We start from the raw sequence: 15,821 nt of genomic DNA, 5'->3' as shown, positions 1-15,821 counted from the left end.
TCATTCATTTTCTCACTTACTTGGCCAAATGTTTTTCATTTGTAGTTAACAAAGGACTTTCATATTATCTTAACTGTCACAGATTCGGAGATTATTAACATCCTTATTTGAAGGTACAGAAACCAAAGCTCCCAGGGCTAATTGACCATCCAAGGTCAAATGTCAGTAAGTGGAGAATCAGGACCTTGAATCCAGTCCTTGGTTTCCTAGAACCCCACAGTACTCTGAAGTTTCTACAAGCCAAACGGCCTCCTTTCAAAAGGCCAAGAGAGCAGGCAGTATCCTAATAGAGGAAGAACACTGCTCCTACTTTGCTGCCAAAGAATTCAAAGCCCATGGCTCCTTCTAGAACAACCTTCCAGAAAGTTTATTAAGGTCCAAAGACTCCATTCTTCTGGAATCAGTAAAAAAAAAAAAGTCAAACTCATAGTAACAGAGAGTAGAACGGTGATTACAAGAGGCTGGGAGAGGGGGGAAAGGGAAGATGTTGATCAAAGAGTGCCAACTTTCAGTTATAAGATAAATTCTGAAGACCTATGAACATCATGGTGACCATAGTTAATTATAATGCATTGTACATTTGAAATGTGCTAAGAAAGTGGATCTCAAGTATTCTCAACACACACAAAAGAATGCTAACTACAGGAGGTGATGCATATGTTATTAGTTTGATAGTAGTAATCATTTCACAATATATACATATATCAAAATATAACACTGTATATCTTAAATATGTACTATTTTTATTTGTCAAAAATAAATATATTTTAAAAATTTAAATGTTCAAAGAAAAGACTTTCCTCACTTCCCCCTCTGTATAAACCACAATGAATCCAATGATTCAGCGATACATTATCCAGGATTTAGATGACCCAGATCCCCTCTCTTCCTTTTCTGCCCCTTCTTGACCTCTGGGCTTCTTTCAGCTGTGTATCTCTCTTCCAGAGTGGAAACAAAACGCCAGGAGTGAAACCACAAATGGACCCATTTAGCTCCCTGTGACTTGTGGTGAGCAATAGCTTCAATAGAGAAAGGGGCTGATATCACTGGCAGAAGGAGGGCATTTTTGTGACCCCAGTTCAGTTCATGGGAGTGTAAATGTCACGAGCCAAGCTGGAATGGCTGTTTCTGCCCATCCCAAAAGGCTCGCCTAACTGTGGGAAGTTCATGCCCACCAGGCTGAGAACTCTCTGAAAACAGAGACCACATCCTATTCATCTTTGAAAAGTAGCCGAGGAAGGCAGAAGAAACACTGGGTTGAGGAGTACAAAGACCAGGGTTTGAATCTTAAACTTCCTACTTAGCAGCATTGTGACCTTGGGCAAATTAACTAAGACCCTCCAAGCCCCGGCTTCTTCACTGTGCAAATGTGGACAAAGAGGCTCATAGCGGAAGGTTGTTGTGAAGACAAATTGAGAGCACACGGTAAGTCTTGTAGCGCCGTCCTGGCACAGAGGAGATCTCCATGCACGGGCTCCCCCAGCTCTAGCCTCCCCGTGATTCCCAGCACTAGTCTACGGCGTCACACATGGCACGTACTCAGTAAGCCATGAAAGGAAAAGGTGTTTTCACATTTTCAAACAGGGAGACAGGCTGAGTGCTGGCTTTTCATGCCAGCAACTACAACTGTGACCCCAGCCGAGACACACACACACACACACACACACACACACACACACACAGCCAGAACATTTACAGAACAATCAAAACAGTCAACATCTTGTTATTCTACCTGAAACTGTTGTTCTTTCCAGTACTGCTTAGTAACTTCCTGCTCTCTAAGGGGAACTTGTCTCTCTCCATTTCTATCATTTTCTCAGCCTCCTGGAAGAAAAGAAGACATTATTATGTCTTGTAAAGTAAAAGTATCAAGTAATACTATAAGTCTACATCAGTCCATTTTTTTCTATCACCGTAATTTCTACCTAATTTTTCTCACATTTACTATAAAAAAAGGTATAATTATGTTCTTTCCTACACTTGACTCATCACAAAAAGAGAGACAACTAAATATTTGTATCTATGGAATAGTATTTTTTTAAAAATCCTGACTCTGAGGATTTAAACTATCAATTTCCTAGAAACAGAGGGGACAAACAAACATGTTAAATGACACCAAGGACACATTTAATAAAATCTAAATGGTGGGGAACCCTATAGGTCAAAGACCCAATTTCTTCAACAAAAATTAAAAAGGATAGAAGGGTAACTCCTAAAGAGATTTAAGAAAAATATCAACCAATTGCAATATATGGATCATATTTAGATCCTGATTCAAACATATCTATATATATAAAAGCCTAAGCAACCGTTATGACCGGTTGACTGGTCCCTATGACACCCACTGACCACCAGGGGGCAGATGCTCAACACAGGAGCTGCCCCCTGGTGGTCAGTGTGCTCCCATAGCCAACCTCCTGCCATTGGCCAACCTCCTGCAGTCCCTCCCCCCGGCTGGCTGGCCCCGATCAGGACTGGGTGAGATGGCCCCGATGGCTGGCCAGGCCAAAGGACCCTACCCATGCACGAATTTGTGCACCAGGCCTCTAGTTATTAAAATAATAATAAGGCAACTGGGAGAAATATATACTGAATATTCTTTCTACTTTTGTATATGTTTGAAATGTTCCATAATAAAATGTTTTCTTAGAAACAAATTAATTAATACAAAGGAAATAATTATAGAGAAAAATGTGTACAAAGATGTTTAATTAGTATAATTAATAAAACCTAAAACAATTATAAACTTTAACAAAGGAAGAATGTTTATATTAATTATTAGATAATAATATTATAGAATACTAGAGGCCCGGTGCACAAATTTGTGCACTAGTGGGATCCAGCCGGCCCACCCCCAATGGGGGCCATTGAGGGCGGGCTGGCTGGAGCGAGGGGCCGTGGGCAGGGCCAGTTGGGGCGAGGGGTCGCAAGCAATTTGCCGGCCAGCCCTGGCCCCGATCAGGGTTGGGGGGGGCCCCCTCAGGGCAGGGCCAGCTGGGGGGGGGGCATGGGTGGTTTGCTGGTCAGCTCAGCCCCAAATTGGGGTGGGGGTGCCCACTCAGGGGCAGGGCCGGCCGGGGCAAGGGGCTGCAGGCGTTCCGGTCGTTCTGCGGTTCAGTTGATTTGCATATTACCCTTTTATTATATAAGGATTATGCAGCCATTAAAAGAATAAATAGAAACCCTTGTTGGTGTGCTCAGTGGTTAGGGCATCAGCCCGCACAATAAAGGGTCACAGGTTTGATTCCTAGTCAAGGGCACATATCTGGGGTTGCAGGTTCAATTCCCAGCCCCAGTTGGGGCGCATGCTGGAGGCAATCAATTGATGTGTGTGTGTGTGTGTGTGTGTGTGTGTGTGTGTGTCTCCCTCCTTCCACTCTCTCTAAAAATTAATGGAAAAAATATCCTCGGGTAAGGATTAACAACCACAAAAAAGAATCAAATATATGTACTGTATGTTCACACAGAAACATGAGAATGTCATAAAATCAAGATAAGGGGGGAAATCAGAATATATAATAGTCCCCCCTCCCCAGAAATATACAATTATTACACTTATATGAAAACTATGTTAAGGATTTAAAGAGAACATAAAGAAATGACCATAAATGTTGAATGCTAACATGAAATTTTGGGGTGAAATCTTCATTTTCTTCATTTGATTTAGTTTTAAAAATAATTTATAAAGAATTTTTGTAAAGTAAGAATATAATGTTTACTAGCCACCTTATACTTAATATCCAAAAGGCATCCCTTGATTTTCCTCTCAAACCTGCTATTTCTAGGTCTTCCCCATCTTAATAAATAGCATAGCCATTCATCTAATTGTTCCTCCAAAAATCTAAGTCTTGTCCTTCATTCCTCTCTCACCCGTCCTCACTATAATTAGCAAAACCTGTCAGCTCTATCTTCAAAATAAGTCCCCAATCCAGCCATTTTCACCAACTCTCCCTTAGTCTAAGCCAGTGGTCGGCAAACTGCGGCTCGCGAGCCACATGCAGCTCTTTGGCCCCTTGAGTGTGGCTCTTCCACAAAATACCAACTTCTGCGCATGGGCCACGAAGTTTCAATCGCACTGTACGTGCGTGCCCGTACAATGACACCAAGGACACATTTAATAAAATACCAACTAAATCAGGATCTAAATATGATCCACATATTGCAGTTGGTTGATATATAGCCAAAGGAAATGAAATCACTATCTTGAAGTGATAGCTGTACCCCATGTTTATTGCAGCATTATTTATAATAGCTAAGATATGGAAACAACCTAAGTGCCCATCAATGGATGAGTGGATAAAGGTTATTATACTCACACACACTGGAATATTAACTAGCCATAAAAAGGAAATCCTGCCATTTGCAACAATGTGAATGAATCTTGAGGGCATTATGCTAAGTGAAATAAGTCAGACAGAGAAAGACAAATACTGAAAAATCTCACTTATATGTGGAATATAAAAAACCTGAAGTCATAGAAACAGAACACATTGGTGGTTACCAGGGGTTGGAGGTGGGGTAGGGGAAATGGGTAAAGGTAGTCAAAGTATACAGACTTTCAGTTATAAGATGAATAAATTTTTCTGGGGATATAATGTACAGCATGATGACTATATTTAACAATACGTAAAAATTGTATACTTGAAAATTGCTGAGAGAGTAGATTTAAAAGTTCTCACCACAAAAAATAATTGTGACTATGTGATAGATGTATTAACTAATGCTATTGTGGCAGTCATTTTGCAATGTATACATATATCAAATCATTATATAGTACTAGAGGCCCGGTGCACGACATTCGTGCACTCGGGGGGTCCCTCAGCCCAGCCTGCGCACTCTCACAGTCTGGGACCCCTCGGGGGATGTCCGCCTGCCGGCTTCAGGCGGACATCCCCCCAAGGTGTCCTTAGCACTGCCGCGGAGGCGGGGGTGACGCTTGCCAGCCATAAGCTGGCTCTGGCTGAGCGCACTGACCACGAGGGGGCAGCTCCTGCGTCTGCCCCTGGTGGTCAGTGAGCATCATAGCGACCAGTCATTCCACCATTTGGTTGATTTGCATATTAGGGTTTTATTATATAGGATACCATAAACTTATGCAATGCTATATGTCAATTATATCTCAATAAAAGTGGAAAAGATACAAGATTTTAAAAATTCAAGATATTTTTAAAAAGTCCTTTTAAAAGGTTTTGCCAAGGACACTATTTCAGGCACTAACTGTACTTGGAAACACTTTCCCACTCATTCAGTTCTTGGTCTGATATTTTCATTTTGTTACATATCCTTTCTTTGCATGTAAAGTCCACTGATTGAGGGTCCATTGTGTGGGTGGCAGATGCCAAGCGCTGAGGGAAATGAGGAAGGACAGAAAGTCCTATGCAAGTTAACTTTGCATGGTGCCAACCACAGCATCATCTGCAATTAGGTACACAAAAAATACTCTCAGAAAACAATGGGTTTTGTATACTTGTCAAATTAGACCTTTGGGGAGAACATGACCCATTAGATCTGATATAAGAGCAGATTCTATGTTCATATTCTAAATGTGAACCTGGTGAATAGACTAGATAAACAAAGAAAAAAATGAAGGACAGTCAGGGACAAGAGTCCTTAATCCTTTCTCAGCTGAGAACAGCTCTGAAGGAATCTTCCCAGCTCCTAAATCTGACACTTGGGATTCCAGACATGCTGACTTTTCATGGTCCCTGCCCATGTCCTGTAATGTGAGGCTGCCCCAAGGTGTACAGTTGGTGCAAGAACCCTGACCTCTTCCTCCTTGGCCTTCTGTTTGGCATCATCCAACTTCTTCTTTTTGCTTTCAGGCATGAGATCATCTAACCAGCTCAGCTCTCGCTTCGAGAAACAGAGATCCATGACTTTCCTGACAAAGACCAAGGCCAAAACCTGAAGAAAAGTTAAGAAAGTGAATTAAAGTGACTCATTTACTTCCTGAAGTTAAAAGCACAATCTTATTTTCACAGCTGAATAGGGCATTTCATGCAAAATCAAACTCATAATAATCATTATAGTTGCCTTTTATTGACTGCCCTCTTTGTACCAGAACTAAGGTAAGTGTTTGATATACAATATTTTACTTAACTGTCAGAAGTGTCTGAAGTGGTAGATATGCACTATTTTGAGCCACTGGGAGAGAGGAATAGGTTGGAGAGCAATTAATTTAATTCCCTCATTAAAAAGAGAAAACTCTTCATTTGCAGATGGCCCTAAGACCTACTTTCCCTGGCTTCACAGGAAGGGCAGCCGGGAAGCATGGGGAACACGGCCACAGCGGGTCCAGCACAGCCCAAGCATGCTCACCATGGGTGAGGGGACCTTGAAGGACTATCTGGATCCCTCCAATCCTTTGCCTATGTATTTTCCCCACAAATCCTTGTTTTATGCCCTGCATCATGGATCTGTAGTGGTTTTTGTCTTTGTGCTCTGGTCTGGTCTAATACTCATTTTATAAATGGAAAACTGAGGCCCAGGGAGAGAAAGTAACTTGCCTAAAATCTGACGGCTAATCGCCTTAATAGAAACAGCTCAGGGTGCCTCATTAGCTGCTCCATTTTTTCCCATAAGGGCCTCTTCAGCCAAAGGAGAGCAAATAGCCCAGAATGACCTGCCTGGATTGAATGAGGTTCACCAGCTATCTCTGGTGGATGGACAAAGAATGAGGCAAATCGAGCTTATGAAATTCAACCACATTTCTCCTGAATTTCTGCGACTACTTTCCTAATCGATCCAAAATTGATAGTATCCCTTCCAGGAGTTGTCAGGAATTTGCTACTTTTTCAAACCAAACACTCAACCCCTGACATAACACCCAAATGTAGAACCCTACAGATATTCTGGCAAAATTGAGAAGCCCATCAGGAGAGGATATATCTAGGAGCCTAGAGAAAAAGAAACCCCCTCCAGTTTCCTAACCCTTGAATATTCTCCCAGTAAGACAGAGTTCAAAAGTACCTAAACAAGTACCAAACATTGCCTTTTCTCTCTAGAGGCCCACCCTTTAATTAACTTTCAAACGGCCCACTGAATTCTCAGCTTCCTCATGACACAGAGGGAGCCAGAGAGAAGGCATCAAGAGGAGGCGATGAAACAGTCAGGTGGCAAGAATTTCATCACCACCCTAGATTTAGAAAACAGCTTGTCACCTGTTGCACCACACACAGTTCCCAAGACTGTCCCAGTCACTTAGTGTTAGAACAACCTCTTCCTATCTCCCAGTGGCTCAAAACAGTGCATTTCTACCACTTTAGAAACTTCTAATTGCATTAAATTATAAATTGGAACTCTACTGCTTTGAAGTAATATGCAAATTACTGCAAACATTAAGAATCCTTTCCATGTCAGATTCACACAAAAAAGTAAGGAAGGGGGAGGGAAGAAGGAAGAAACAACAGGCAGACTGGTAACCTGGAAAATAAACATGGCAAACTGTTGCACACATGTACCCACACCCCAAGGTCCCCAAAACGATGCTGCTCCTACAAAGACCAACCAAAACATAAAACCTCACCATCAATAGGTATTAATATCCAGATTTTATAAAGAACTCCTAAAAAAACAAACAACCCAATTTAAAAAATGGGCAAATAACTTGAATAGGCATTTCTCCAAATAAAATATACGAATAGCCAATAAGCACATGAAAAGATGCTCAACATCACTAGTCATTAGGGAAATACAAATAAAAACTACAATGAGATACCACTTCACACCCATTAAGATGGCTGTTATTTTTTTAAAATGTATTTTTATTGATTTTAGAGATGAAGGGAGAGGGAGAGATAGAAACATCAATAATGAAAGAGAATCATTAATCGGCTGCCTCCTGCATGTCCCCCTCCCCCTCACTGGGGATCGAACCAGCAATGTGCCCTTAACCAGAATCGAACCTGGAACCCTTCAGTCCACAGGACAACGTTCTATGCACTGAGCTAAACCAGCTAAGGCAGGATGGCTGTTATTAAAAAAAAATCCCCCAAACAGAAAATAAATGTTGGCAAAGATGTGGGAAAATAAAATCCTGTGCACTCCTGGTAGAAATGTAAAATGGTGCAACCATTTCATGACAGGTCCTCAAAAAGTTAAAAATGGAAGTACCATATGACCCAGAAATCCCACTTCTTGGTATTTATCCAAAAGAACTGAAAGCAGGGACACAAACAGGCATTTGTTTCGTTATCATTATTCACATAGTCAAAGTACTGTTCACAATAGCCAAAAGGTGGAAGCAATCCAAGTGTCTGTTGATAAATGAATAGATAAATAAAATGTGGTCTATATCATAATGGAATACTATTCATTTTTTAAAAAGGAAGGAAATTCTCACACATGTTACAACATGGATGAATCTTGAAGACATTGTAAGTGAAATAAACAAATTACACAAGGACAAATACTACAGGATTTCACTCATATGAGGTACCTAGAGTTATATTTTGCCCAAAGTCAAATGCAGAGACAGAAAGTAGAATGGTGGTTACCAAGGGCTAGTGGGAGAAAGGAATGGGGAGTTATTGTTTCATGGTACAGAGTTTCCGTTGTGCAAGATGAAAAAAGCTATGGAGGTGTATGGTGGCACTGTAAATGTACTTAAAAATTAAGATGGTAATTTGTATGTTATGTATATTTTATCACAAATTTAAAAATAAGTAATAATTTTTTAAAAACTCACCATCATTGGAAAGACAATGGCAGCTGGAGATGCCTTGATGACCCAGAGCAGGACCAGGCAGGTGAGCTGGATGAGGGTGAAGAGGTGCACTTTGCGTAGCGGCACGTGCCGGAGGTAAATGAAATCTGGCTGATGCTTTGCAGGCATCCCGAAGAGCTTCAGCCGATCAAAGAACTGAAAGAAGAGGACTGGCATTTATTTTCAGGAGGTTTCTCTGGGTCAGAAACTTCTTAGGCAAATTCCAGTCTCTTACATCACCTTCTCTGAAAGGCAGGCAATAGCCATTTCCACTGGACAAAAATGGAAACTGAGTCTCAGAATAGGCAATTTGGCCAAGGTTGGTAAATGACAGTGTCAAATTTAAAATTCATCTTTTTCAATTCAAGGTTCAAATTCCTTTTTCCTACCCCACACGGTGGCTCCTGAGAAAGCTCTTTCTCAGGGAGGGTTGAAAATAAAATAAGGCAATTGCATCTTTCTATTATAAAAACCAAATCTCTTCCTGGCTATTGGAGAAGTTTGGAGATTCTCATTATTATTTATAGTAAAAATATAAAATGAAACCTCATAACATTCTGGATATAGAAAGTATGACTATTTTTATATTATAAAATGAAAAAAGGGCCCAGAGAGATTAAATAACCTGTCCACAGTCATATTACAATTCAGTATATAAAAAAGACCACTGGACATTCCATAAAACAAAGAGGAACCAGCCACCAATAGTAGAAGCAGCTAAGTCATTATATCATCTGCGGTAATCAGTGACAAGCTCCGGAGTTTCTCCGTTCAAAGGACTCAGGGGGATTAGTGATAGATGGGAAACGGCAGAGTGTGCTAGGAAGTACTATTTGCTTACGTGGAGCAGCTCCCACTATGCCCCAACCTCTTTACAAAGTGCCCCAGTTAAACCCCTCTCTCACACTTTAGCCTGGCACTAAAACTAGCACTGTCCATGTGTGGTTCTTGACCAACCTTTTATATCTAAGTTTACCAGCACCTATTATTAAGCACCTATTATTTAATGTGTGCCTAATAATCGTCTGTTGAAAACTATAACAAATGACTGGAACCATGACATCAAGCCAGGCTACTCTATAAGTCCCTGTACCCTCATGCCAACATGGTTGTGTTTTGCCCAAAGTCCAAAGAAATGTCTAAAATAGCTTAACCAGCAAGACCAGGGAAAAGTTTCTCAAGAACTAATTTGTGCTGGAGCTGTCCCCCCCGGTCAGGACAAGTGAGCTCGCAGTGAGAAGACGGTGCCCTGGTGCGCCATACAGTACCTGAATTCCCTGCAGTGAAGAGACGCCCATGTAGAGGAAGACTCCATAGAGTACCGGCATCGGGATGAACTGCACACAAAGGGCAGAGAGACCAGAGATTACACTTGGTATCAGCACACTCAAGACTATAACAGCTTTTAAGTCTCCAAGGGGGAAGTAAAGTCACAAAATCACAACGTCAACAACACATTCGTTTCTGCTGCCTTTTCATGATGTAGAAGTAGAGGCAAAACAAGCTGCCTATGATAAAAACTCTTGTTCTGAAATGAAATGATTACACATAAGTGTAATATGGTCCTGGTTAAATCATAGGCCTCATGTCTTACCCGTATTTGGCTCTTTCTCCTCTGCAGGGATGGACACACACACACACACACACACACACACACACATCTTTTTTTTTTTACTAGTGTGAAAGGAAAAGTATATTTTTTTCATTTTTTAAATGTTATTTTTTAATAGTTGACATTCAATATTATTTTATATTAGTTTCAGGTTTACAGAATAGTGGTTAGACAATTATATAATTTATGAAGTGATCCCCTTGCTAATTTTAGTGCCCACCCAGCACCATATATAGCAGTGATGGCGAACCTATGACACGCATGTCAGAGGTGACACACGAACTCAGTTTTTTGGTTGATTTTTCTTTGTTAACTGGCATTTAAATATATAAAATAAATATCAAAAATATGTCTTTGTTTTACTATGGTTGCAAATATCAAAAAATTTCTATATGTGACATGGCATCAGAGTTAAGTTAGGGTTTTTCAAAATGGTGACACACCAAGCTCAAAAGGTTCGCCATCACTGATATATAGCATATATAGTTATTACAATACTAGAGGCCCGTTTGCAGGAAGATTCCTGCAAGAATAGGACTTCGCTCCCGTCTCTGCCGCTCCTACCCCGCCGCTCCTACCCGGCCTGTCTCTGCCGCTTCTCTCCCGTCTGTCTTCACTACCTCGGCTCCGTTGCTTGGCTTCCTTCTACGGTGTCTTCAGTCTTAGCTCTCAGCCGGTATATGCAAATTAGCTGCCATCTTTGTTGGCAGTTAATTTGCATATTGCTCTGATTAGCCAATGGTGGGCATAGCGAAGGTGTGGTCAATTTGCATCTTTGTCTATTATTAGATAGGATTATTGACTATATTCCCTATGCTGTACTTTTATATCCCCGTGACTATTTTGTAACTACCATTTAGTAGTTCCTAATTCCTTCAGCTTTTTCTCCATGCCCTCTCCAACCTCCACCCATCTGGCAATGCTCAGTTTATTCTCTGTATCTATGAGTCTATTTCTGTTTCATTTGCTCATTTATTTTGTTCTTTAAATTCTATATATATAAGTGAAATCATATCATATTAGTCTTTCTCTGTCCGACTTATTTTGCTTAGCATAATACACTTTAGGTCCATCTCTGCTGTTGCAAATGGTAAGATTTCATTCATTTTTATGGCCAAGAAAGATTCATTTATATATATGTCCCACCACTTTTTTATCCATTCATCTATTGATGGGCACTTGGGTTGCTTCTATATCTTAGCTATTGTAAATAACATTGCCATGAAATAGGAGTGCATATATCTTTTCACATAAGTGTTTAGAGTTTTTCAAATATATACCCAGAAGTGGAGTCACTGGGACATAAGGCAGTTTCATATTTACTTTTTTGAGGACACTCCATACTGTTTTCCACAGCTGCTGCACCAACCTACATTCCCGCCAACATTGCAAGAGGGTTCCCTTTTCTCCACATCCTCACCAATATTTGTTGTTTGTTGATTTACTGATGATAGCCATTCTGATAGGTGTGAAGTGGTATCCCATTATGGTTTTAATTTGCATTTCCCTGATGATCAGTGCATTGAGCATTTTTTCATATGTCTGTCTAAAAAGGACATACAGATCCATTTTTAATTGGATTGTTGTTGGGTTTTTTGGTATTGAGTTTTATGAGTTCTTTGTAAATTTTGAATATTAACCCTTTATGGTATGTATCATTGGCAAATATCTTTTTCCATTCAGTAGGTTATCTTTTCATTTTGTTCATCGTTTTCTTTGCTGTGTAAAAACTTTTTAGTTTGATGTAGTCCCATTTGTTTTTTTTTCTTTTGTTTCCTTTGTCTGAGAAGATATATCAGAAAAAGTATTACGAAGAGAAATGTCAGAGTGTTTACTGCCTGTTTTTTCTTCTAGGAGCTTGATGGTTTTAAGTCTTACATTTAAGTCTCTCATCCATTTTGAGTTTATTCTTGTATATGGTGTAAGAAGGTGGTCTACTTTCATTTTTTGCTTGTATCTGTCCAATGATACCAGTACCATTTATTGAATAGATTGCCTTTACCCCATTGTATATATATTTTTTGTAAATATGTTTATTGATTTTAGAGAGAGAGAAAGGGAGGGAGGGAGGAAGGAAAGGAGGGAGGGAGAGAATCATTGATTGGCTGCCTCCTACAAGTCCCTTACTGGGGATTGAGCCCACACCCCAGGCATGTGCCCTGAATGGGAATCAAACCAGTGACCTTTCAGTCCATGGGACGACCCTCAACCAACTGAGACACACTGGTCAGACCCCATTGTATATTCTTGCCTCTTTTGTAATATATTAACCATATAGGAGTAGATTTATGGACTCTCTCTTCTGTTCCACTGATCTATATGTCTGTTTTTATACCAGTACCATGCTGTTTTGATTACTATAGTCTTGTAATATAGTTTGATGTCAAGTAGCATGATAACTCCAACTTTGTTCTCCTTTCTCAAGATTGCTGTGGCTATTTCAGGGCTTTTTGTGGTTTCATATAAATTTTTGGATTATTTGTTCTAGTTCTGTGAAAAATGCCATTGTTATTTTGATAGGAATTGCACAGAATCTATAGATTGCTTTGGGTAGTGTGAACATTTTAACAATGTTAATTCTTCCTACCCTAGAGCGTCACTATATGTTTCCATTTATTTGTATCTTCTTCAATGTCTTATAATTTTCCAAGGACAGGTCTTTTACTTTCTTGGTTAAATTTACTCCGAAGTATTTTTTATGCAATTGTAAATGGGATTGTTTTCTTAATTTCTCTTTCTGATAGTTCATTATTGGACACACACATCCCTCTTTTATTTTTTATTACAATTTGCATTCAACACTTTGTATTAGCTTCATGTATATAGCACAGCACATAAACATTCATATAGGTTACAAAGTGTTCTTCCTGATAATTCAAGTGCCTACCTGCACTATAAATATTATTACAATATTAATTATATTCCCTATGCTTTACCTTATATCCACATACTTATTTTGTAACTACCAATTAGCACTTCTTAATCCCAATACCTTTTTTCAGCCCGCACCCAACATCCCTTCTCTCTGGTCCCCATCAGTTTGTTCTCTGCATCTATAAGTCTGTTTCTAGTTTGTTCGTTTATGTTGTTCTTTAGAGTCTACATATAAGTGATATCATATGGTATTTGTCTTTATCTAGCTTATTTCACTTAGCATAATACTATCTAAGTCTATCCATGCTGTCACAAATGGTAAGACTTCATTCATTTTTTTGTTGTTGTTGTTAATCCTCACTCGAGGATATTTTTACAGCTAATATTCCATTGTATGTATGTACTACAGCTGCTTTACCCACTTGTCTATGATGGGTACTTGAGTTGCTTCCATATCTTGGCTATTATAAATAACTAGAGGCCTGGTGCATGAAATTTGTGCACGGGTAGGGTCCGTAGGCCTGGCCAGCGATCACAGCCAATAGGGGCCTTCCGGCTGCCGGCCAGGGCCTTCCTTCCCTGGCTGCTGGCTGCCAGCTGGGGCCTTCCTTCTTTCCATGCCGCCCCCTGGTGGTCAGCACACATCATAGTGAGCGATCAAACTCCCAGTCGTGTGGTTGAACTCCCAAGGGGACACTTTGCATATTAGCCTTTTATATATAGATGCTACAATGCATGTTGGTGTGCATATATTCTTTCAAATTAGTGTTTTGGGTTTCTTCAGATTAATACCCAGAAGTGGAATTGCTGGATCATTAGGCAGTTCCATTTTTAATTTTTTTAGAAACCTCCACACTGTTTATCATAGTGGCTGCACCAATCTGCATTCCCACCAACAGTGCACAAGGGTTCCCTTTTCTCCACATCCTCACCAGCACTTGTTTGTTGATTTAATTATGATCATTTTTCTGACAGGTGTAAGGATAACTCACTGTGATTTTGATTTGCATTTCTCTGATGATTAGTGAGGTTGAGCATATTTTTATAGGTCTACTGGCCATCTGTATGTCCTCTTTTGAGAAATGTGTGTTCGAGTCTTCTGCCCATTTTTTTAACTGGGTTAAAATGGGTACCTTTTAAACTTTTTGTAATCACAAAATCATCTCCTCAGGGATTTGATGTATTTTAATATGGACTTAAAAAGTTTCCTTTTCTTACTCACCAGACTTGAGGGCAAGAGTGGAAAGACATGGTATCTTATCAGAGAAGGAATGATTTGGGAAGAAATGTCAACATTATTATGCTACACTTGAGTATACATGCGTACCTATCTCTTCATATTTATTAATCCAGGTAATCTTTAGACCATCTCTATGAGGTAGGAAAATGAGAAGTATAGAACCAAGACAAGGGACGTTTCATAACTGAAGACTAAACTCAACTTGCATTATTCTGGGGGTAAAGAACATTCCCAAAGATAATTCTTCCCAGAACTAGAGAATCCCCATTGGATTTTATGTTGTTCCAGCTCCAGAGTGAGCAGACATCTCAGTTTGGTGCTAAGTTGGTTAACTATTGAGTGGTTTCCTAAAAGAATACTCCTGAGACAGTTATAGGAAGACCAGGTGTTGATCACCACCATAACTTTGTGGTTACATTCCGGGAGGAGCAGCAATCTTTGGGCTCTTCCAGATGGCACCTAGACCATGGGTGGGAGTGCGGTAGGGCTGGGGACAGAAAGTAGGAGGGGAATGACAGAGGTGGCAAGATTGAGTGGAAAGTAGTGAAACAGGAAGTCATTGTAGAATCCTTTTCCATCCCTTTCAATTCTTTTTTTTAAATATATTTTTATTGATTTCAGAAAGGAAGGGAGAGGGAGAAAGGGATAGAAACATCAATGATGAAAGAGAATCATTGATCGGCTGCCTCCTGCAAGTCCCACACTGGGGATCGAGCCCGCAACCTGGGCATGTGCCCTGACCGGGATCGAACCTGGGACCCTTCTGGTTCATAGGTCGATGCTCAACCACTGAGTCATGCCGGTGGGGCCCTTTCAATTCTTATCCTTAAATAGTATTTGCAGTGTTGGTAGTTGAAGATTCACCAAAAAGAAGGGAAATGGAGGCAAGGGAGATAAGTGCTCCACTATGGCTGAGGCCTGGAGATATGGCCACAGAGGTCCCCTTTCACCCAATTTTTCCAAGATGCAGGCCTTCCACCCACACAAAAACATTTTTTTCTCATATTAAGTTATCTTCCAACTTTCCCAAAATCCCCTTTTAACCCCACATCTCACACCAGCCACTGCCCATTTTTCTGTTCCACTTCATAGAAAAACCTCTTGAAAGAGCTGTCTGCTTGTACTCTTTTCTTCCTCACTTCCTATTTACTCTTCAGTCCCTGTAACTCAGCTTCTGCCCTATTTTCTTACTGTATCTGCTCTTGTCAAGTCACATTAGGCCTCTGTGTGGTCAAATCCAATGGTCTTTGTTTAGCCTTCATCTTTCTAGACAGTTTCTAACTAATCCCTCCTGTTTAAAACAGTCCCCTCACATGGCATCCTTGATACTACACCTCCTGGTTTCCCTACCTCTGGCAGCTCCTTTAGAGTCTCTATTGCTGTCTCCTCCT

The 15,821-nt window shown here is 40.3% G+C and overlaps 1 protein-coding gene across 2 annotated transcripts in view; it reads right to left on the bottom strand.

Moving 5' to 3' along the window:
- The window catches only part of SLC4A8 (solute carrier family 4 member 8), an 80,552-nt gene that overhangs the window by 7,245 nt on the left and 57,486 nt on the right, over positions 1–15,821 (bottom strand). For both annotated transcript variants that reach the window (XM_014461728.2, XM_023759677.1), the window contains 4 exons: positions 9,973–10,041; positions 8,687–8,860; positions 5,767–5,904; positions 1,733–1,824 (listed from right to left, as the gene is read on the bottom strand). In XM_014461728.2, coding sequence (XP_014317214.1) covers positions 1,733–1,824; positions 5,767–5,904; positions 8,687–8,860; positions 9,973–10,041 — 473 coding nt within the window. The remainder of the gene's footprint in view (positions 1–1,732; positions 1,825–5,766; positions 5,905–8,686; positions 8,861–9,972; positions 10,042–15,821) is intronic.

Source organism: Myotis lucifugus, unplaced genomic scaffold, assembly GCF_000147115.1.
Source record: "Myotis lucifugus unplaced genomic scaffold, Myoluc2.0 scaffold_160, whole genome shotgun sequence".
NCBI classification, from domain to species: domain Eukaryota; kingdom Metazoa; phylum Chordata; class Mammalia; order Chiroptera; family Vespertilionidae; genus Myotis; species Myotis lucifugus.
Note: the sequence above shows the minus strand (reverse complement) of the source record. Positions and strands in the feature narration are given on the sequence as shown.